General features: G+C 48.7%; 1 protein-coding gene across 1 annotated transcript in view; it reads left to right on the top strand.

Annotated features, from left to right (window-relative positions):
- The window catches only part of ANP32A (acidic nuclear phosphoprotein 32 family member A), a 40,517-nt gene extending 21,353 nt beyond the window's left edge, over window positions 1-19,164 (top strand). Inside the window, exons 2-7 of the mRNA XM_008016099.3 lie at window positions 10,152-10,301; window positions 10,539-10,661; window positions 13,464-13,662; window positions 15,005-15,102; window positions 17,598-17,661; window positions 17,929-19,164. Of these exons, the coding sequence (XP_008014290.1) occupies window positions 10,152-10,301; window positions 10,539-10,661; window positions 13,464-13,662; window positions 15,005-15,102; window positions 17,598-17,661; window positions 17,929-17,990 (696 nt within the window). The 3' untranslated portion in view covers window positions 17,991-19,164. The remainder of the gene's footprint in view (window positions 1-10,151; window positions 10,302-10,538; window positions 10,662-13,463; window positions 13,663-15,004; window positions 15,103-17,597; window positions 17,662-17,928) is intronic.
- The last annotated feature ends 4,890 nt before the right edge of the window (window positions 19,165-24,054 follow it).

The following is a 24,054-nucleotide window of genomic DNA, read 5'->3' as shown; positions in this document are numbered from 1 at the left end:
CGGTCCCAGCCAAGTTGGGCTTCAATCTCCCAATCTGATTTCAGCAGCCAGAATTAACCCTATCTGTATCTGTCAGCTGGGACAGTTGATTTTTCTGAGTGGTTTTAGTGGGGAGCTTCGCCTCAGAAAAAGGGTTTGCCTTCTATAATCTAAGTGATTCTCCAGAGCCATTCCCTACCCACACCCCAACCCCTCCCCTAGCCTGTTTGGCCATTCAGCAGGCATTTACTGAAAGCCAGCCCCTCTGGGGAGGGCACCAAGGTGACCCTGAGACCTCGGACTTTAGCAAGGCTGTGTTGGGGGAGAGACAGGAGGAAGAATGACTGGCCTTCAGCAGCTCTCAGGGCCCTGGTGGACAGGGGCAGGTTGCCTGGGAGGGACAGAAGGGGTAAAATTTCCATTGTCTATGAGGGGAAGCACTTTGTAAACTGTAACATGCAGCACCCAGTCGTGTCATTATTTTTGCTGCACATCAGGGAGGCTAGCGGAGGGCTGAGATGGGAGGAAGCACAGGGGTTTTGCCAGAGGGCACTGATGGGTGGGGGGCCTGGGAATCCTACTCTGGATTTACACTTGATCCCTGTGGCCATTAAAAGCTTTTGGACAGGGGAGTAATGAGACATGATGTGATGTGATCAAAGCAGCGTTTTAGGAAGATTGAGCAGGATTTACCCTCTTTGCTCTCTAGGCCTTGGTCTTCATTCTCTGTGGCTTTTCTGTTGCATGGGTGCAGTGCTGTGGCTCTGTAATAAGATCACCAAGAATGGCTGTGGTTTGGGTTGTGAATCACCAAATTGTCAGCTCACGGATCTGAGTAGTGATTGGTGATCCTGGTCTCTCCTCTCCGCCCACCCCAGGCATCTTGGAGGCCACACAATGACCTGTGAGAGGAAAGATATCAGATGGGACGATGCCGGACTCCCACATTCGGAACCCAGCACCCGGGGCCTCTGGGGGGGGTGTTTTTATATCCTGATGTGTGGTTCTTAAAAACTTATAATTAATTTTACAAATTGATATAGTTGTACTTACTTTGGGGGTGCTGATACGTTTTAAGAGATTAGATGATTGAGTTTCCCATTTCACTCACCCAGGGTAACTGCCCCGTGTCCCAGATTTCCTTTCTGGCATCCCTCAGTGATGAATCCTGGGCCCCTTGGCCCACGAAATTGGCCACATTCTTTCGGGAACAGTGACTGAGTTTGGATGTGGAGTGGGCACTCAGGCTCAAAGTGTATGTACCGAGAGAATTTTGAAACTAGAGGGACCTTATTTCTGTACTCAGACTGTATTGTCCAGTGTGTGGACTAGAGGACTTGGAGAAGCCCAGAGAGTGGTAGTGATTTCCTGAAGGGTACACAGCAAGTTAGTGGCAAGGCAGACCAGAGCCCAGGTCATCAGAGTGCCTGACAAGTATTCTGTGCACTACACCTTGGTGCGTCTTGGCTCCCTTTCCTTCTCTTCCCTGGTTATTGTTCACACACCACCTGCTGGGACTGTACTTCCAGTGCCTACCACTTCAGTCTTCCAGCATTCACTGAAGGTAGGAAGGGAACAACCATTTAGAAGAGTCAAGTCTGTGGCTGGGTGCGGTGGCTCATGCCTGTAATCCCAGCACTTTGGGAGGTGGAGGCAAGTGGAACACATGAGGTCAGGAGTTTGAGACCAGCCTGACTAACATGGTGAAACCCCATCTCTACTGAAAATACAAAATTAGCCAGGTGTGGTGGTGGGCGCCTATAATCCCAGCACTTTGGGAGGCTGAGGCAGGTGGATCACCTGAGGTCAGGAGTTCAGGACCAGCCTGACTGACATGGTGAAACCCCGTCTCTACTGAAAATACAAAATTAGCCAGGCCTGGTAGTGGGTGCCTGTAATCCCAACTACTTGGGAGGCTGAGGCAAGAGAGTCGCTTGAATCTGGGTGGCAGAGGTTGCAGTGAGCCGAGATCACACCACTACACTCCAGCCTAGGTGACAAGAATGAAACTCTGTCTCAAAATAAAATTAAAAAAAAAGAAGAGTCGTCGAGTCTGTGAGATTTTCACTGGGTCATGTAACCCGCCAGTTCTAAAACCTTCATCTCCCCTTTTCCATACTGCAGCTCATATCCCCCAGCAAAGCTAGACCCAAGACCCCTCCTTCCCTTCTTCAGACCCCAAAACAGTTCCTGCTCTTCCTGTGAACACTTTTAAGAGCTATACATGCTCTTAAACCAGTCAGGCCTGGGCTAGAGGCTGGGCAATCATGGAAGGCTTCCTGCAGGAGGTAGAACTGACAGGTCCTTGATGTAGAGTCTATACCAGCTGGTAGATAGGAAGGAGGTTTAAGGGGAGGAAGCAAAGGAACAATATCAGGGAGGGGCCCAGCTAGGATTTACCAGCTAAATAGGCCCATTTGGCAAGCCCAAAACTCAGGTCCTGCAGCCACCCCAGCCTGCAGAGTACTGCCCTGAGTCTGTTTCTGGCTGGAGGAACATCTGCAGTGGAACCAGCTCCTCTGCTTTGGTGAAGCAGAAACCCAAGTCCCTCTCACACCCACGGGAGGAGAGAGAGGAAGCCGGTTCCAGGCGGTGCAGGAGCAAGTCACAGGGTTTATGTTAATGAGGGCCCTCCCCGCGCCGGCGGCTTAGCCTATGAGCTGGGGCCCTGGCAGACAGCTTAATTACCGCTGCAGCGCGCCTCAGCTTGTGTTCCTTGGCTCCCTAAAATAATAAGGATGGCGTCACCGACTTCCCCGGGCCATGTGCTCCCCGCCTGCCTTCAGAGCTCTATTGTAGGAAACAAACAACAACAAAAAAACCATCAGAGACATGGATGCTTTTTTCTTGGGGAGATTTTTTGTTTGTTTTAAAGTAATAGGGGACTCTGCCCCTAGTTAAGATTTTAAAAGATCTTTGAGAGGTGTGGAGATCCGAATCTACTACTGTTGAGGCTACAGGCCTCCTGTTAGCAGAAACTTGAAAGCTACATGGGTGATCTGTTAATTCCATGGTCTTCCATTGGGGATGTGAGTTCTGATGCCTGGTGGTGGTGTGTTCTGCCAGGAAACGAATCGCCCAGCTCACAGTGACTCTGGGCCCAACTCTGGACCTTGCTTCTTCCTCTGGAAAAAGAGAGCTGAGCTGCTACACCAGAGTTTTGCAGACTGTGGGTCACGCTACACATATTTTGTTCTAAGTAACATAAAGTAATTGCAAGTGTTAAGTTTTGTTTTCAGTTGTGTGTGTCTATGTACACATAAAAACGTGTGTACTGAGCCACGGTGTATAATGTGGAAAGCCACTGGCCTAGGAGATCCCTAAGACCCTTCTAGCTTTCAAAGTGTCTAACTTTTCTCCCAGAGCTGTTGCTTTTCCCTAACATGGAACCTGGCTGATTTTTGCAGGTTTTGCCACACTGGCTGTTCAGCAAAACAATAGATTTTATGGTTAAAACAACAAAATCACAAGCATCTATCACCCCAGTCTAAAACCTCGGTGTCTCAGACAGTTTGGCCTTCTAGCTGAAATGGGATCTGCAACAGGGGATGGCCCATTTAAAAGCTGACCTATTTAAAACCCACGAGCACCAAAAAACACAGGGTCAATTTGATATGAGTCTTCTCTTGTGTGCAAAGACTGGAACCTGAAAACCAAATTGGTCAGGGACTGACAAGGTTGAAACCAAAGCTACAAATATTTATTGAATTCTTGCTCCGTGCAGGAAAAGAAAATCAAGGGTGGTCAGGGTTAGTGTGAAAAACAAAACAAGGTGTGAATGTAAAAATCCAAAGGGGTTTGTTTTGAGCACACCATTCCTGGTTCCCCAATAGGTTAAGAGACCTCGTATTTCTGTAAGGAAGCTGTACAGACAGCTTAATTGAATCAAATCTGCTAACCTGCCTTTTGTTCCCATTCTTGTGCCTTGACTGTACACAACAGTAAAGATGGCCGTGGAAAAAGGAGAAGGCAAGTGGCTTTTTCCAAGCTGGGGATGCTCTAAGTACATTCTTATTTAATCCAACCCTAGGTGATGGACATTATAGTCACTAAAGGAAACGGAAGCTCAGAAAGGTAAGCTGGGCTAAAAAGAAGAAAAATTGAACTTGAGCCAGTTCTCTTGGACTCGAGAGCCTGCCTTCTGTCCACCTTTCCATGTTGCCTCAGGAGGTACTAGAAAAAGAAGGAGCAGTTCTTACTGTAAGCTTCCTTCTCTCTGGTCCTGTCCTTCAAAGGGCTCTGTTTCAGGCCCAAACTGTCCACTTGAATCAGGGCCAGCTTCACAGGCATGCGACCCCTGCAGCATGCACTTGGTTTAATGCGCTGCTGTCACTGTCTTGGAATTCTTAATAATTTTTAAGCAAAGGGCTCCGTGTTTTTCATTTTATGCTGGGCCCTGTAAGCCAGTCCTGGCTTTTGATATAGTGTATCTCCTCTGTAGGTCCTTCTGGGTCCCCCTCATCTGCCTTTAGCGTGCCTGTTCTATCTGGTAGAGGCATTTGAAGAATGCACCCTGGCCCGGCCCATGTCCTGCTACCTGGCACACTGGACTGGAGTTGTTTACTGGTGGCTGTCTCCTCCCAGCCGGCCACCACACCTCTTGCTGGCAAGGACCCCGACTTTGGCTTACTGTTTCTTCCGTGTCCCCTCAGCCAACAATGTCGCAGGCGTGCCCCATGTGGAGAGGGCTGGAGACCTGCATGCAGAACACTGGGCCAGTCAGGTCGGGGGGAGTGTGCACAGCTGACCTGCCTCTCAGGGGCTTATGCTTGTCTTGGGGCACAAGAAAGACTCCAAAAAAAACAAAAAACTGGTGTTTATAAAAGGTAGGGTTCACTCAACATTTATTCATCATACTGTTGAATACGTTTCATGACAGTTTGACTCACCTCTATATTCCCAGTACCTAATGTTATACCTGGCGCAATAAACAGGACATTTGTTAAGCAGTTGCTCTGGTCTCCGCTCCCTGCTAGGCTGATTACGGAGGACAGTCCCTGACCTCTAGGAGGATCGGATGCTTAATACACGATTAAATGATTCATGCAGCAGCTGCCCTTGGTGCCCCAGGATGCACAGAGCTGGGCTGGACAAGGCTTCCTGGGGAGGGGAACTGGATTTGTAGGGTAAGAGTGAGAGATGGGGGCTGCTGAGGCTGGATGAAGGGGAGGGAGCTGCAAGAGTGGAGAACCTTGGAGGTCATGTGTAGGAAAACTTGAATTTTTCCCAAGGCAGTGAGAAACCAGGAACGTTTTTCAGGCTGGAGTTTACCCTTTATAGGTTAAACAGATCTCATCATCCTCTTTCTACGGAGGCAGAAGCCTGAGGCCTGGGGGAAAGAGCTGAGATCATTGAGCCAGTTGGGTCCTTGCCCTCTAGGTCGAGGCCTGTTCCCAGTAATCCAGGCTGCCTCTTGACCACTTCCATCCTCATAGTCATAGAGACCTGGTTTGGAGGCAAAAGCAGGCTTGAAGTGACTTGAGGTGACAGTGCAATGTTGGGAACAGAGAGGAAAGGCCAAATTTGAGAGATTTGTAAAGACAAGATTTCAGTTTTAAACAACAAGTTGTTCCTTGGAGTAATCACGTATTTGTGTTTATCATGGAATTTTCAGGTTCCATTGGTGAAAAATGACTGACAGGTCTTTGCTTTGGGGACAAGTTTTTTAGGAAGTACAGGACCCAGAACCCCCAGCAATCTGACATCTTGGGAACCTTCATTGCCTCCTCACTGACCTCTCTTATGAGTGTGAGGGCCCCTTTTAGGTGTTCACTTGAGGAATGAAGCATTGGGTCCTGTGTAGGTTTCTCTTTGGGGTGTTAGGAAAGCTCCTGATACAAGCAGAGTAATTTCAGTTCAACTAGATAGAGTAACCACATTCGGATATTTTTAAATGGCCAGTGGAATTGGGGAAAAGTCTACGAAAGTACAAATTTTCAGTTTAATTTTAACTTTGCACTTCGCTCACATCCAGGACTTGGCAGGGGAAGTGGGCCTTGATTTTTTTTTTTTTCTTTTTAAAGCAGAACACACCCTGGATGGAAAAGGGATGTTCTCTTCGCATGGAAGGGTTAGAGCCAAGTACAGAGGAAATGGGTTGGTATTGTAGCAAGAGTTCAGGGGTGGGTCTAGTCTTTGAAACTGGAGCACTAGGAAAGTGTGGCCCTCATGGAGGCAGGCAGGGAAGGGGATGGGATGTCTTTCACAGGCAGCTGTTGGGCTGGCGTTTTTTTTGTCCTGTTTGGTGCATTTCACATAGTTCACAGCTCACCTGCTGCTCCCATTGGGACCCCTTTTCACCTCACAACGAAGCAGTGGGTCTTTCCTCCATGTGATTTGGGCTTTTTGGTGGTATCAGCAACCTCAGGTCTAAGCCCTGTGCCCTCCCTCCCCTCTGTGATCCCACCCTGCACAGTGCTGAAACCAATCAGGGAGGAAATGCAGAAACAGTAGGGATTCTGAAGACCTCACCTTTAAAAAGATGGGGATTTCCCAAGAGAGTGGAAGCAACCTCTTGCTGTTTGGGGAAGAGCAGGGTCCCAGGTCCCTCTCTGTATCCTTGCCCACTCCTGCAGCATCATCTGAGCCAGGGCAGGGTTGGGCTCTGTGCTTTGGTTGCTAAGGATGTGTAACCAGAGCAGAGACCTCTGGGGGTGGTGCCCACCTGGTTGGTAGAACAGTTAGAAGAGGAGCTGAAAAGGAACAGTTACAGCCGTAGGGGCGAAAGGTGTATTCCCTTTCCTCACCCATCATAAGAGTCACGGCCAACACTTAACAAAAGAAAGGCTAACAAAAGAAAAGCATAACAAATTTATTTAATTAAAGTTGTGACATGAGAACCTTCAGAGAAGACGACCCAAAGACCCAGGGAAACTGCCTATTTTTATACTTAGGTTTGATGAAGAAAAGACAGCCATGAAGAAATGTGACTGGACAAAGGGGTGTAGGCTGAGAGGGAACCCAGAAAGGCCTGTCTGTTCAGATTCTTTGTGGCCTCCAGTGTAGCATTCCTTCCTCCTGGATATGAGGCAGGACCTCTCTGGAATGAGGGTCTTCAAGGGAGAAGGGAGAGGAGACAGGAGCCTTTTTCAGTTTTGCTTTGGGAGACAGGAATTCTAGTTTCTGTGACCTGCCTTGGGGAAGAGAAGTTCTGGATTCTATGACTTCTGGGGAGAGAGGGTGAGAGAAATTCACAGAGCTTGCTTCTGAGGCCTTCCAGTCTTCTTTAGTTCAAAGTACCCAGCACGCCAAAGCCCCTTTCATTGGGGTATTGTGTTCTGAGCCCCAACACAGTCAAGAACTTGTAGAATTGACTTGGGGGTCTGGAGAGAGCTTGCGCCTAAGCTTCCTGTCCCAAGAAGCCACCAGGGGCCCCTCCACATCTTGTGGCTAACACCAGCCACCTGAGTGCAGTAGACACCCACCCTCCTGTGACCTTCTTTTGGGATTTTAGGATAAGCAGTTCGGATGTGCCTTTAAAACAGAGAGAACACACCCCAAGGAATGGTTATGGAGCTTAAACGAGACTGTGTATGAAGCACCTAGAGTGTGCCTAGCGAGTGTTCGAGAAAGGTACGATGATTATTTTTAATACAAGCATTAATAGTGGTTGCTTGCATATTGTCCTCGAGAGGAGCAGCCACCAGTTTTGGTGTGGTGGTAGGAGCCGGGGACTGGCCTCGTCAGGACTCCGAAACCTATGTCTATCTGTAGCATTCCTGGGCAGGGGTGACAGGCAGCACTGTTCCTCTCCAGGAAGGAGGCCAACTTCCTAGATGAATTCCCTGGGCTCCCCAGTACCGCACTCTGAGGCCCTCCTCTCCTTGGCAAACAGCAGTAAGAGGAGAAGCCATTGACCCGTCTAGAAAAAACCACATGTCTGCAGTCTTTGAGGGTAGACTGGAATCTCTTCTCATATTTGCCTTGCTTTGGTGGAGCTTCAAGAATTCCCAGGCCTTCCAAGAAAACCAATTACTAAAGAAGACTGTGGGCCATGTGACTCCAGTGTTTACTGCAAACGAAGGAGATGTCTCCCCTCCCCCAGTACAGTTACTCTCCCTCCATCTGCACTGGTCCCCTAAGGCCTGGCTTCCTGGCTCTATACTGCTTTCCTGTCCTAGGGCAGAAGGCCTTAGAGGATTTATTCCCAGGCACTCTTGCCATGACCTTGAGAAGGTGGCTTGACCTGGACATCTGGATCTCAGGGACTGAGGGGGTGGGAAAGGACTGAACCTCCCCCTCCCAGACCCAAACAGGAAGGTGGGCCTTGGTGACCATTTCCTAGGCTGAGAACGCCTTAGCTGCAGGAGAGGGCTGCGCTCCCTGGCTCTCCCGCTCTGTGGGCTGTGCTAGATGAAAGCCACAAATTGCTGCTGTCCCTGGCGGAGCGGCATGCCTCCGCCCACCAGTGAAGAATGAAGGCAGGGCAGCTGCAGGGCCCTGCAGGACTCTGAGATCCAGATGTACCCCAGTGCTCCCCTGCTCTGCCCACTGGCAAGAGGGGGCTGAGGAGGGGCATAGCAGGCCTCACGTGGACTCTGTTTCCATCTCCTTTCCACCCATATCTCTATTTGGCCCAGAGATGCCTGAGTAACAGGGGTACCTGGTCACTCTGGGCCCAGAAGGAAGAAGGTAGGCATGTTGGCCTGCTCAAAGGAGCAGGAGCGGCCCTGGACAGGGACAGGTTAGAAAGCCTGGCTGCTTATCCAAGAGAAGAAAAGGCCCTGAGGGGCAGGAGCAACCCTTTGAACAATGCCGTACTGCTGTTGAGAAGGACAGGCTTGTACCATGTGACCCATTGGTGAGAAATCAGGGCCTGTGGATGGAAGTTCCAGGGAGGGAGGCAACAAATCTAGTTGACATTGGTAAGTGTTTCCTGGCACCTACTGGGAGCTTGGGCTGCTGCGTCTTGGGCTGAAGGGACTCTTTCAGATACCAGGTGCAGGCAGGGATCACCTTTAAGGTGTCTTCCAGTCCAGAGAGGCCAGGTTTCCCAGAAGCTGGCTGCTCTGGGGCAGGATGGAGAACTCTGGGCCAGCTACCACACGCTGGGTCTCCCTGGCTTACTCCAAGGGTCATTTCGTGCCTGCGACCTGGTTACTCTTCTCGGCCTGTCTTCTTACCTTCATCAGAACCTGCAGTTTCACCTTCAGCTAAGTCTGCCTCTTAACAGCCCCGTGAGAGGGTGGCCTTTTATTCGTTCTTTCTACCTCATTAGAAATAAAGGATTTAGGACCCAAATTGTGGGTAAGGGAGCTGAGTGGGGAAAAAGACAGCCACAGAAGTGCCTCCAAAGACAGACTTTGAGACAGACCTCAGCATTTGATTATGGGCCCATCCTAGGTTTGTGGGTTTCCACTCTCCTTCCATGTCTATGCTGGACCATGAAGAGCTAAGTCTAGAGCTGTGCTATCCAATATCATAGTTACTTGTGTCTGTTTATACTTAAATTAATTGAAATTAAATAGAATTAAAAGCTCCATTCCTTAGTCTCACTGGCTGCACTGCAAGTGCTCCATGGCCACACGTGGCTAGTGGCCCCTGTCTTGGACAGTACAGACTGTTGCCATCCTTGAAGGAAGTTCTATTGGACAGTGCTGGGCTAGAGGTGGGAGAGTTGGAGGAGCCCCTGGTCTGCTGCCCCTGCCTCAGGACAGGCCACATGGGTACTGCTGCTGTGTGAATGCCAGCTACAGGGGCAGGCTCTGCTGTGATGGCAGGAGTGGGTGAAAGCAAATGGGCATGTGGGGGCATTGGGGTGGCGGGCCAAGCCCAGAAATCCCTAACAACGCTGTGGCTGATGTGTGTGCGTTTTGGGATAATGGGAGAACAGGGTTGGAATGAGACCATCAACCTTGCAAAGGCAGCAGGGCTTACTGGGTTTGTCTTCTGCAGTCCAGCCAAGGCCCCTGTCTGTAGTGGCCCCCTGGTTCTGCAGCTCAGCTCACCACAGGCTTCCTCTCACCCGAATGTTGAAAAGGCAGAAAAGTCAGGGTGGGCAACTCTATCCTGTGGTCGTTGGCAGCACAGTGATCCGGAAAGCTAGAAGAAGTGACGGAATGACGGACCGCTTCCTGCCTCTGTCTCCCTGTCCCCTAAGGAGTCCTCTAACACCCTTCCCCTGCTTCAGCCCCATTCCTCACCCCCACTCACACAGCTGGGCCTTCTTTCAGGTGAAAGAACTTGTCCTGGACAACAGTCGGTCGAATGAAGGCAAACTCGAAGGCCTCACAGATGAGTTTGAAGAACTGGAATTCTTAAGTACAATCAACGTAGGCCTCACCTCAATCGCAAACTTACCAAAGTTAAACAAACTTAAGAAGGTAAATAGAGTGTTTGGAGTCTGTGTGTGCTGGGAGGCGGGGGTGGGGAGGGGAAGGGTTATTACCTGTGTTTAGGAAGCATAATTGAAGGGAAAGCCAGGTGCTTGCACTAACATGCCAGACAATTCCCTGAGACTGCTTTCCCTTCTTGCCCGTCTAGGGAAAGCCAGGCAGCTCTGAGCCAGGAGCCTTCATTTTAAAAGCCTTTTCTGATTTTTCTCTCCCTGCCTTGTTTAGCTTGAACTAAGCGATAACAGAGTCTCAGGGGGCCTGGAAGTATTGGCAGAAAAGTGTCCGAACCTCACACATCTAAATTTAAGTGGCAACAAAATTAAAGACCTCAGCACAATAGAGCCACTGGTAAGTCATTCGGACCCTCCCCTCCCTGCAGGGGTAGGAGGTGGGAGGAATTGGCATCAGTGAATACTACTTTTGCATTTATCCTTTTCCCACTTAATTTCTTTGACTCTCATGATGTGCTATGAGATAGAATTGAGCTGAGTCCATAGAGAAACTGAGGCCCAGAGAAGTTAAATACCTTGACCAAGGTCACATAGACAGAATGGGCAGCTTTTGTATGGGTAGGGTAGAGCCCTAGTCTCAATTTCTGCTCCTGCTTTTCCACTCATAGTTTCTGCTCAGCTTTGGAAACCTGAGCTGTAATGTCTTCAGGTTCTGGGCATGGCTTATTGCCCCTTTTTGGGAAGGGAGGAGCAATCCAAGAATTAAACTGTTCCTGGAGGTGGACTCCAGTTTTCTCCTTGGGTCGCTGGCCCCTGAACTGTGGGAGATGAGTCAGTCCTGACATAGAACCCTGGAATGACTGAGAGCCGTGTGGTGTGAGAGCCTCATGCAGGCAGGCGTTCCTCAATGTGGTGTGGAGAAGAGTGACCCCTGGTCACCAGTCCTTGGTGCAATAGTGAACAGGCTCTCAGGGGCCTGGGCAGCATTTCTGGCTCCTCTGCTCATCCTTGTAGAGATGGACATCCCCTAAGCTTCACCGATTTACCAGCCAGAAAGGGGCAGGTCATGTTCAGAACAATGCTTTCTTTATTACCAGGATCTGATTTGCTGTATTCCTTTGATTTTTAAGGAAATCAACTGTAAGATGTGTCACTGAAAACAACTCTTTTGGAATAGGAAATACTACCACATGAAGTAAATACAGCTGTTGTGAATATACATACAGGAGTCACCTCATAAGGCCAGGCGTGGTAGCTCACACCTTTAATCGCAGCACTTTGGGAGGGCGAGGCAGGTGGATCACCTGAGGTTAGGAGTTTGAGAACAGCCTTTCCAACATGGTGACACCCCATCTCTACTATAAATACAAAAATTAGCCGGGCGTGGTGGCAGGTGCCTGTAGTCGCAGCCACTCCGGAGGCAGAGGCAGGAGAATTGCTTGAACTTGGGAGGCGGAGGTTGCTGTGAGCTGAGATCGCATCATTGCACTCCAGCCTGGGTGACAGAGCGAGACTCCGTCTCCAAAAAAAAAAAAGGGGGGGTGGGGGCAGCAGCAGCACCTCAGGCATCTTAGAATCGGGGGAAAGACCAGGAGGACAATTGGCCACGTTTGCCAAATTTCCGTTCTGGGTTTATAGGGGAGGTGGGGTATCCCTCAGATTGGGTTGGAGTTTTCAGGGTTTCTGTCCAAAAAGGCACTCCTTGCTCTCCATGGATGCTCATGGGACTTGCTGGTGGCCAATGTGGCAGAACAGGACACTGGCATTTCTTTTCCAAGTTCTTTACCTGTCCATCAGTGGCATTGGGGCCAATTAGTAGAATGTACTTCCCACAGAACTTCTTTTCAGGCCTTCCACTGGTCTTCCAGGAGAAAGCCAAACTATTCTGATCTGTCTGGAAGTCTTGATTTTATGTTATTACAAAAGGAAAACGTCTTTGAAGTTCTGTGTATGGGCGAGGTATGGGGATTGAGTATACAAAATCCTTGTAAAACATTGTGATTCGGTCACCATTAGGGATCAGGCACTCAGGCACACCCATGTTCACACTTTCCACTGCCCCCTGCCCAGATCACCCGTGTCTCAGTGCTTTCCCTGCCCCTGCTTGTCAGTGTGTGTTACCTTACCTCCCTGGGGCAGGAAGCTGCTTTTGGTAGGGGGTGCTGGGCTTGCCTACACAGTCCACTGTCAAGACTTCCTCCCTGCCCTTGGCTTCTGCTGAGAATGACCCAGGTCTCAACTGCAAGGTCATAGAGAGAGAGCAACCTAGCTCCCGACATTGACTCCAAGGAGCAGTGGTTTTACTCCCTTGTTAGACCTGGCCCCCTTTGGAATGGGGACTCAGCCTGGGATGGGATTTTTTTGTACCTGGTGCCTCGAAGGTGGGTGAGGTGGGAAGTCAAAATGCAAATCAGTTACTTTCAAGCAGTATGACCCTTCACTTCCTGGGCCTCAGTTTCCTCTACCATCAAATAGGGGTAACATTGGCTAGAACCCGTCTGGTGTGAAGCTTTGACAGAGCACATGATGTCAGATACTACAGACAGAATTGGAATCCTCCATCGCTTTTTCTCTTATCCTTTTCTGAGAGGTAGTATTTCAAAGAGTAAGAGCACAGGTCTGAAGTTGGGCTGCCTGATGAATTACCAAATCCTGTACTCTCCATTTCCACATAGGTGAAATGAACTAATAATTATTTCTACCTTACAGGGGTTGTGAGATAAAGTGACTCAGTACATGAAGTGCTATGTTAACTGCCCTCATCATCATCATTATCAGATACAGAAGGAGTTAGTTTGTTAGTTCAAGTTGCTTTTGGTTTCCGTCTAGTTCCTTAGTCTCAGGGAAAGGCAGCAAACCTCTTGGCTCATGCACCAAGAAAGCCCCAGGCTAATTTCAAGTCAATCACTGTTAAGAGAAGCTGTAATTGCAAAATAAAAGTGTTAACGTTGGATAAGGCTTCAAAGATCCTCCAGTCCAACCCCGTATTTTCCAGATGGAGACACTGAGGCCCACAAATTGCATGTGATATGTCTGGGCAAACACTGTGGCTAAGCAGAGCCAAATCCAAGCTTCCTTATCACCTGGAAGTCGTGGTCTGTCCACTCTGTCTCATGGCATCCTTGCCTTTTTGCTAGGGCTGTTCCCCCGCCTTCCTTCCACAAATCACTTACTGTTGGCTTCATTTTTCCACTTGCAGAAAAAGTTAGAAAACCTCAAGAGCTTAGACCTTTTCAATTGCGAGGTAACCAACCTGAACGACTACCGAGAAAATGTGTTCAAGCTCCTCCCGCAGCTCACATATCTCGACGGCTATGACCGAGACGACAAGGAGGCCCCTGACTCGGATGCTGAGGGCTACGTGGAGGGCCTGGATGACGAGGAGGAGGATGAGGATGGTGGGTGACAGGGGGCGGCCCAGGGCTGCAGGGGCCCAACTGAGGCCTTGGGGCTCCTCCTTGGCTTTGCAGAGGTGGGTGGGCTGGGTGTTGGGAGGCCCCCACCCAGCTACTGAAGGCTGGCTGGCTGGCTGGCTGGCAGCTACCTCCTTCCAAAGCTAGGGAGGGGAGTGGGGCTGTCTGCTTTATTTTCCATAGTCCCTAACCTGTCTCATTGGTTGTCTTCCCTAAAAGAACAAAGTATGAGTCCCATGCTCATGGAAATATCCTGAGATTCTCCAACTGCGTAATAACTCCTTTAAAATCATCCAGCTGAATCCCCACTTCAATTTTTGTCCCTTTCCAAAGCCCTTCAGGGAGTGGTATTCTATTGTCATCCTATAGTGTGACCCGCACTTAGACACTCTCTCAGGGAGGTAGGGAGGGGATAGAGAGAGAAGAGGGTGTAGACCCCCCTTTCCTGTCTAGGTATTCAGTAGTGGAGAGGAGGTCCAGAGCTAGAGGGGTTGTGGGGCCCCCTGGTGGTTGCAGCCCACAGCCCCACACTTAGGGGCACTGGCTCAGGTGCTCAGGAGCCACAAGTGCTGGGAAGTTGAGGGCTGCAGGCCGCTTGTAGGGTTCCCTGGCAGTGTGGTGTGCAGTCGCAGCCTACAGGAAGGAAAGAGGGAAAAGAATGGGGTTCTTCGTCCTGTTACCTCCCCTTCTCCCTTACCACCAGCACAGTACAGCTTTCCCATGGGTCTTCGTGGCCAGATAAAGTTGAGAATGGAGACACTTGCCTGATTAATTCAGATACGGGATTTTGGTTTTCCTTGTTCAATTGGGAGTGTTTTGCAAGATACTCAGAGACCGTGTTTGCCTTGGTGGGGATCTTGTGATATGGCAGAAAGGAACCAAAACTGGCAGTCCCAGGACCAGGTCCCCTAGGCCCAGCTCAACCAGTGACTCAATGTGTGACCTTGAACAAGTCAGTTCTCTCTGTGCCTCAGATCTCTCACCTTTAATGTGAGGAGTTTGGATTGACCTTGCCGCTCTCCTGGGCCCTGGAACTTATTGTTCTGCTCTGACAATTTCCTGGTGGTCTCAGTGTGAGAGACCTCCAGAAGGGGTCTTTCACATTCATAACACTTGTGAGGGGGGGCTTATCTTTGGCACAACTTCAGGATGTGTTTAATTATGTCGGCATTGTTTTCATGAGAGTTAGTGTGTTCAATCTTTGGGCTTAGGTGGGTGTGGCAGGGTCGTGAGCCCCACACTGAAGACGCTACAGGGGCCTGTGCTGTGTGGGGGCAGAGCCAGCTCACCACTAGTTCTGTTTCCATTCCCCATTTCCATTGCACAGAGGAGGAGTATGATGAAGATGCTCAGGTAGTGGAAGACGAGGAGGACGAGGATGAGGAGGAGGAAGGTGAAGAGGAGGACGTGAGTGGAGAGGAGGAGGTAAGGAGGCTGGGCTGGGCTGGGCTGGGCAGGGCAGGGCCACCGTCTGCCCCTTTGAGGCAGTCCCACTGACTGCCTCTGTGATCAGTCTTGGCAACCCTGGAGCCCTGGTTAGGAAAGTTGCTCCCCCGTGGGTAGTGAAGTGAGTTCATTTCAGAGCCTTTCACTGGACTGTTTCTGGGGAGACAAGACTTGCAGCAAGCTCTGGGGAGGCTGGATTAGAAGAGGGGAAGAGGATTTTAGAGGCAGGGACTGAACCTGCTGGGGTAAGCCTGGCCATTGTTTGTGAAGAAGTACAGAATGCATGACCCCATTTTCTGCTTTTTGCTTTCATATGCTAATTAAGATATTCATTGAGCACTTAAACTGTGCTGGGGAAAACCAAAGACTGCCTTGAACTGATAGGTAGCAGGATAACACTGCTGGATCCCAAATCAGAGAGTGACACTATGGAAATAGAGCGTCAGGAGTTGGCCATTTTCCTAAACAGATTGGCTGGTTCCCAGTTTTTTAACAAGATCTGTGAGGGGGTGAGTCCCAGCTCTACCACTCACTAGCCGTGTGTCCCCGGACAATTTACCTGACCTTTCTGAGCCTGTTTCTTCATCTGTAAAACAGGGATCATGATAGCTTTCTCACAGGGTTGTTAAGAGGATAAAGTGAAGTGTAAGTAAAATGCTTAAGGACAATGTCTGACAAGGGGTAAGTGTCTGACTGCTTATTGTAGGCGTTCACACCCTCCTCCAGGTTCCTGGCACTGTGTTGGGTTTTGTGTTTGTGTGTTCTGAGTCTCTCTGTAGCAGAGTCATTTTCTATAACTTGCTCAGAATTCTAAATCAACTCTTGCTAATTGCAGAAGTTAGACCTAGAGAGTTTTAAAGTGACAATAGCATGGACAAGGTACCTGTGTCCCCTCCCAACTGCCCCCGCAGTTTCCTGTCTCCCTCAATGGAGGATGCAGACACATCCGCTTGCCACACGGACTCACTCAGATAGTGTCTTCCAGTTTCAGCCAGCCGGCCCAGGCTTGAGAGACACAGGCCAATGACAATAGAAAAGCGGAGGCCAGGCGCGGTGGCTTATGCCTGTAATCCTAACACTTTGGGAGGCCGAGGTGAGCAGATCGCTTGAGGTCAGGAGTTCGAGACCAGTCTAGGCAACATGGCGAGACTCCTTCTCTACTAAAAGTATAAAAATTAGCCAGGCATGTTGACGGACACTTGTAATTCCAGCTACGCAGGAGGCTGGGGCACGAGAATCGCTTGAACCCGGGAGGCAGAGGTTGCAGTGAGCCGAGATGGCACCACTGCACTCCAGCCTGGGCAATAGAACGAAACTCAGTCCAAAAAAAAAAAGCTGGCGAGATGAGCTTGGTTTCTATTTAGTTGTGCTGCTGGCTTTGTCTTCTCCCTAGGTCTAGACTCTTAGGCTCATCTCTAAAGAATATTGTATTTTAAAAATAAAGTCTTAGTAAAACAGGTTTCCCTAGAACAGGGCAGTAAGTTGTATTGGCTAATAGCTGTTTCGTCTTCCCCTTCCTGTCACAGAAGTGCTGCATATGGGGTTTGGCAGCGGTGCAGGGCAGGGAGGATTGTGGGGTTGTTTTTTTGTTTTTTTTTTTTTTTTTTAATAATCTCACTGACCATCTGCATATTTCCAACTTTCAGTAAAGGAGAGCTTATACATGCAGAAAAACCCAGAACCTTAGCAAACAGACTGATGAGGGAACTCTTTGGTGACATTTTAAAAGAATATTTCCCTTGACAAAAAAAAAGTCTGTCACCAAGTTCTTTTAAACTTTAGGAACTGGGTTTAACAAGCAGAGGTTCAGCTTGCATATACTTTCAGGAGCAGAGGAAAGCCACGGTCCTGTGTTGAGAAGGAAAGTCGTATACCTTGCTGAACCTCAAGCTGGTTGGCAATGATGTCCTCAGGGGGGGTCTTGAATTTATCTTCCCCATCCCTTCCAGGTGGTCCAAGTCTGCAAGCTAGGGAAGGGACTGGATCGGGTGACATTGGACTTGCCCACAGAATCTGGATTTGCTGAAACTGGGGTCTTCCCTTGAAGCCAAAACTAGATTGAGGACAGATGCAAGAAAGGATGGCCTACTTTGCACGGCAGGGAGTCTGCTCGGGAACTTGCTCTCCTCAGAGAACGCGCAGACTGGAAAGCTGCCTGCCTTACAGGGACTTCAGATGGGAGTTCTTAACCTGGGTGCTGGAATCCATCACCCCCTGAAACTGCTTGCAAATATTGTAAATGATGCGGACATTTTCTGGAGAAGGAGTTCAAAGCTTTCTACAGATTCCCCAATGGGTCCTTGATCCAAAATAAATTAAGAACCTTTGCTTTACATTCCTCCCGAGATGGCAAGTCTTGGTGGGGGCTCTGAGAGGCTGGGGGTGACCCCGGCCTTTTTGTGCTCTGTGTGGCTTCCTCAGCGTGTCTCAAGGTGGGGCGTTTCTAATGTTCTGGTGTCCGTCTTTTCTCCTAGGAGGATGAAGAAGGTTATAATGATGGAGAGGTAGATGACGAGGAAGATGAAGAAGAGCTTGGTGGTATGGCAGCCTTTTTACTCTCAACTGGTAGCAGCCTGGCCCTTTCACTTTGGCCTTAGATCGCTTAGGCTCTGAGTCCCCCGGCAGTGGGCAGGACACTCCTGTCAGAGGCCTCAGGTTCCCCCTCCAGCTGTGCAGATGTCTTGCCTTGGTTTCCAAGGATGGCAGAGCTTGGTAGTCGTGGGCCCCGTGGCTTCTCATTGGGTGGGTTGAGTTAAAGAGGTGGGATTCATAACTAATCTAAATGCCACTTTCTTGCTCTTCCAGAAGAAGAAAGGGGTCAGAAGCGAAAACGAGAACCTGAAGATGAGGGAGAAGATGATGACTAAGTGGAATAACCTATTTTGAAAAATTCCTATTGTGATTTGACTGTTTTTACCCATATCCCCTCCCCCTCCTCCAATCCTGCCCCCTGAAACTTATTTTTTTCTGATTGTAACGTTGCTGTGGGAACGAGAGGGGAAAAGTGTACTGGGGGTTGCGGGGGGAGGGAGGGCGGGTGGGGGTGGAATAAAATACTATTTTTACTGCCACTCTTTATTTTTTCCCCCTACTTTTTCTTTGTGTCCGGTTTTTGTCCCTGTAAATGCGGTAGCTAAGTACACACTAAGTGAGCATTTGTTCCTGACTCTCAAAGAGGGTGGTTTGGAGTTCTCTTACGTTTCCTGGTATTTCCCAAGTCTCTTGGGTTGGGTGGAAGGCTGTGGCTGGTCTCAGTTTGGTTTCTCAATGCCCAGGAGGGGCTGAGCACCAGCCATGTTTTTTGCTTTGGTTCACATGATACCTGCTTTTCTCGGGCCTGCTAGAGGCATCCAACGCCCTGGTTTGTAAATAGCAACCTAAAGGCGTATTTTGGCACTGGTCTGGGGACATTCCCCATCTCTCATCCCTTTTCCCCCTTCACAGATGGTGGTGGGCTTCGCTCTACAAAGAGGACTCTGATGTTACTCTTGAGAGCTTATGAGCCAGAGAGCTGAAAACGGCAGGCTTGTAAGTTACAAGGAAAATGGATTTGGTAATTAAAATTAAAAGAGAAGAAACACACCCTCAAACTTCAACTTCTTTAAAAGAAAAAAAAAAAAATACTGTCCTATCTTGTTCTGTAAAATATTAGAACGCTTTGTTTTACAAAAATGATGAGAGAATTCTTCCACATGTACTTCTGTGCTTAGAACATTTTTACAGTCCTAAGCGCTGGAGACGTTGCTGCATGTCGGCTGGGTTTTTTTTTCATACGCCCGAGCACGGAAAAACTAACGCAAAATTGTATTTTCTTACCTAGTGGAAATCTGAAATGACTGCAAATTCCTAGTGAATGTACAGGTTTGCTTTCGTGTCCCTCTTCTGGTTGCTTTAGAAGTGACGTGTAATTTCTGAACCCATGTTTCATCTGTATAAAAGAACATCTGCACCAGTTTTTCTCCTGCCCCTCAGAAGAGCCAAACTTTGAGTTTTATGTCTGTTTGTCATTGATAAATTTCAATAAATCTTTTTATACAATTTTTTTGGGGATGGCTTCTTTGAGTCCAACAGGCCATTGATCTTGTCAAGATGCATTCCAGATGAACTGCTAGGTGAGGGGGAAGCTTCATTTTTGTTACCTGACAGAATAGCTTTTCTTATGAGATATATATATAATGTGATACTAAGTTTGGATATTTTTGGTCTTAAAGCAAGACTCAGTGGTGTATCTTCATTAAAAGCTTCCTTTAAAAAAGTTACAGGGTTACTAAAAAAACAAGTACCCAAACAATCAAGTTGGGCTAACCTTGGAACCTTGTTTTGAATATCTTTCATTGTTTTGTTTGTCGTATTGTAAAAAGAATGTATGGTTGAAAACTCAGGAATGTTTATAAAACAAATTATTTCACAAACCCAGAGGTTTACATATGGTGTTTTATTTTGTTACTTTACTTAACAGTATTAGAATCATTTCCTTGTACCTTTAATTTTCAAAAGCATGTATCTTAAATGGCTACATAGTAGTCCATCAACTATATTCTGATTTACTTAATTCTAACCAAATGGTTAGATGTTTTCGTTATGTCCAACTTACCCCTAGAGTGGATATTGTTATATTACTACTTATTCATACTTTTTGTGGATTTCTTAGTACAAACTCTTAGAAGTAGTACAATCATTGGACCAAAAGCTAAAAACATTTATGAGGCTCAGGTACAAGGTTCCATGTTTTCCGGAAGAGTTAAGCCAATTTACTGTGGTTGTTTATACATGTTCACATATACTCATTCTTATGTATTCATTCTTTATAGCCTTGAACCCACAACAAGCCCTAATTCCTTACAATGTCTTATAGTTATTGTGTGATTCCAGCAGTGTAAAGTGTTTCCAGAAGAGTCTGTGACCCACCTCACCCTCTGGGTGGTACCCTGGCACCTACTGCCCTTTGGAGCAAGCTGCCTGTGGTTCCAAGCATGGGATGGATGGGATGGAGAAGTGACCTCCTCCAGGCCAAGTGCTGTGCTAATAAGCACCTGGGCTGTGAGAATGAACTAGGCAAGCATGTTCTTGTGCCTCTCAGAGTGAAAGAACATGGAAGTGGGGTGAAATTGAGAGATACTCTGGTCTGGCCTCAGGTTTTCTGGCCCTAACTTCCTTCCATGAGGCCTTTAAGGATCAGGTGACTAACAGATACAGCAATAAATACCATAGGCCGGGCACGGTGGGTCATGCCTATAATCCCAGCACCTTGGGAGGCCAAGGCAGATGCATTGCTTGAGCCTAGGAGATCGCTTGAGACCCACGTGGGCAACAGAAAGAGATCCCATCTCTACAAAAAATACAGAAATTAGCCAGGCGTGGTGGTGCATGCCTGTAGTCCACTTGAGCAAGGAAAGTTGAGGCTGCAGTGGGTCATGATCACCCCACTGCACTCCAGTCTGGACGACAGGCTGAGGACCTGTCTCACAAAGAAAGAACTAAAAAATGTAAGGAAAAGGGGAAGGTGGTGAACAGGTTGATGTTAATGGGCCTCGGGGAGGAGAAAGGACCCTTTCTGTATTGATCATGCCAAGCATTCGTGTCAACCCTTGAGGAAGATCGTATTATGCCCATTTAACAGATAAGGAAAACAGGTCAAGTCACTTGGAAAAAGTGGAATCAGCATGCAACCCAGGCCCATCTGGGGCTATTTGCATTTCATGGAACTTACGAGTGGCACAGAAAGCTCAGACAAAGAGGAGAGAGGGGCAGGGCTGGCTTTTCCTGAGCTCTTGCTATGTTCTAGGCCCTTTGCTTCAAATGCAGCATCTCATTAATCTTACCGAATCATCACAGCCACCTTAGGTAGGTGCTGTTACCCTTGCTACACAGTGGCTTAGAGGGTAATGCCGAAGGCCATACAGCCAGGAAGAAGAGCGCCATCAGGAACTAACCAGGTGTGCGATTCCAGAGCCAGCCCTCTTGCCTGTACCATAAGTGCCTCCCACGTCCTGACTCCTGCTCCCCAGATCAGACCACTTGTGTGAGTGAGGTGTGTTGGAGTAGTTCCTCACCCTGACCATCACGGCTTCAGCGAGGGGAGTTCTACCACTCAGTGTGCTAGTAAATGCCATAGGACAGACCCCTGAGATAGAAGGACTTAGGTTCCTAAGTCACCCCGTGCAACCCTCTTATTTGACCAAAGAGGAAATCGAAGCCCAGAGAAGGCAAGTGACATGCGCAAGGTGTCACTGCAGGGGAGTGACAGCCAAGCCTGGAAACCAGGACTCCCATCCCTGGGCTTCGGCACCATCTCACACACAGCTGTACTGTTTGGGTGGGGGGAGGCCAGCTGCAGTGAGAAGACACATGGGGCAGTGTGTCTTCCAGGAGGGAAACAGCTGAGCCTTGAGTGAACAGGATATAGTGAGTGCCATGGTCAGGTATGTGTTTTAGGTGGCTTTGGAATGCATCATAGGTTCTTGCTATTCACAGTGGATTTGGCTCCCTGACATTGTCCTATCTGACATTGATCACCACTGAAGGGCTGCGTGTTTCCTGGTGCAGACCAGTGCCTGGAGAGGACAGTAATGACGATGCTTCTTGATTATGAGCTACTCTGTGTCATGTGCTTTCCATCCATTGCCTCCTCTAATCTTTGTGGATTTCACAGGGAAACCGAGGCTCAGAAGTGAGACAACTAGCCCAGCTAGTAAGTGAAGGGCCTCAAAACTACATCCTTCTGACTCCAGAGACCTTGTTCTTAGCCACTGTGTTCAAAGTACCAGGCAGATGAGGGAAGGGGGGTTGAGCAATTCAGTTTGTCTCATTTGCTGACTTGCAAAGGCTGTTTTTATCCTGGTTTAGAAACTCATTGTTCATGGTTGGAAGAATTCCCACAGTGGGTCTCTAATAAGCGGCTTTGGACAACAGCAGCTCTAAGTCCCTGGTCCAGCCCTTGGACAGGCCCCTGGGACAGGCTGGCCCAAGGGTGAACAGGCCAAGGAGGGGGCTGGAGATGGTTGCACCGATGAGGGTAGGTCAAAGGCTGGGTCATCCGACTGAGACCCTCAAGTCTGGCGGTGGTCGCACTAGCAGAGGAGAAATTGCCAGAAGCTCCGGAGTCACTGAGGCATCTGGAGGCTGCTGGCTGACTGCGAACTGGGGAACTGACGCAGGAAACGTCCGTGGGGCTGCCTGCCAACCATCCGTTTTTCTTGGCCTAGCAACAACTCCAATGGACCATTGGAAAGACTCACATGGACATGGACCATTCTCCACTCCTGAAGTTCAGATGGGCTGGCCCCCATCCCTCTGGGTCTTAGGTAAGCAAGTTATTTTGTCCTGGCCAATCAGCCTAGTCCGAATCCTAACCACAGTGACTGGTACAAGGAAGGACCTGAAACCCAAACTGGTCAAATGAGGCTTGCTGCCTGAAATCTAGAAAACAAGAATCTTCCCATGGGAGGTGCTGGGCTAGAGGATGGAGGCCTGGAGTTGAGGAGGCACAGCACTTGGATAGAGCCAGGACAGAGAACCAGCGAACCTCCAGGTGATCCCATCCCATCCTGGGAGTCCTGATGAGTGCAATGAAGTGAGGACTCCAACAGATACTTACAACTTACTGTTTGCCAGGCACTATATGTTATTATTCTTGTGTTTCATCATAACCCTATCTGGTAATCATTATTATCCACATTTCAAAGATTGAACCCATCTAAGCGCTCAATATTGTCTGCTTAGTGCCAGACACAACAATAAATGCTTTATAAAAATCAACCTAGTGTTTCCCAAATTTCCCTGATAATCCCTGGGGCCTGTCAGACTGCCAGGCCTCATCCCTGGGAATTCTAGTTCAGTAGCCCTGGACTAGGGCCCAGGAATTTGTGATTTTAACAATACCCAGAGGATTCTCATCATGAGGGAAGTTTGGGAAATGCTGCATTAAACTCAATAGCCACAGCTAATATGGCCATACTCATTTAAACAGAAAAGTGAGGCTCAAAGAGGTTAACTGACCTGCCCAATATCACACAAGTGGCAAGCGGAATTCAAATCTGGGGCAACATGTCTTTTACACCTCTTGTAGAAAGGGGATGATAATAGCTACCTATGTATCTCACAGGCTGTGAGATGATGGAAAGATGGTGTGTCAGTCTGTTCTTACCTCACTCTAAAGAAATGCCTGGCTGGGTATGGTGGCTCATGCCTGTAATCCCAATACTTTGGGAGGCTGAGGCAGGCAGATCTCTTGAGCCTAGGAGTTAGAGACCAGCCTAGGCAACATGGTGAGACCCTGTCTCTACAAAAAATACAAAAATTAGCTAGGTGTGGTGATGTGCACCTGCAGTCCTGGCTACTTGGGAGGCTGAGGTGGGGGGATCGCTTGAGCCTAGGAGGTCACGACTGCAGTGAGCCTCAGCAACAGTGCAAGCAAGACTCCATCTCAAAAAAAGAAAAGAGTTTTAATTGGCTCATGGTTCTGCACGCTGTACATTAAGTGTAGTCCCAATATCTGCTCGGCTTCTGGTGAGTCCTCAGGGAACTTTTTTTTTTTTTTTTTTTTTTTTTGAGACGGAGTCTCGCTCTGTCGCCCAGGCTGGAGTGCAGTGGCCGGATCTCAGCTCATCGCAAGCTCCGCCACCTGGGTTTAGGCCATTCTCCTGCCTCAGCCTCCTGAGTAGCTGGGACTACAGGCGCCCGCCACCATGCCCGGCTAGTTTTTTGTATTTTTTTGGTAGAGACGGGGTTTCACCGTGTTAGCCAGGATGGTCTCTATCTCCTGACCTCGTGATCCGCCCGTCTCAGCCTCCCAAAGTGCTGGGATTACAGGCTTGAGCCACCGCGCCTGGCCTCCTCAGGGAACTTTTACTCATGGTGGAGGTGAAACAGGAACAGGTCCGTCACATTGTAAGTAAGGGAGCAAGAGAGAGAAGGGGGGATGCCTTGCTC

This window comes from Chlorocebus sabaeus, chromosome 26 (assembly GCF_047675955.1).
Source record: "Chlorocebus sabaeus isolate Y175 chromosome 26, mChlSab1.0.hap1, whole genome shotgun sequence".
NCBI classification, from domain to species: Eukaryota; Metazoa; Chordata; class Mammalia; order Primates; family Cercopithecidae; genus Chlorocebus; species Chlorocebus sabaeus.
Note: the sequence above shows the minus strand (reverse complement) of the source record. Positions and strands in the feature narration are given on the sequence as shown.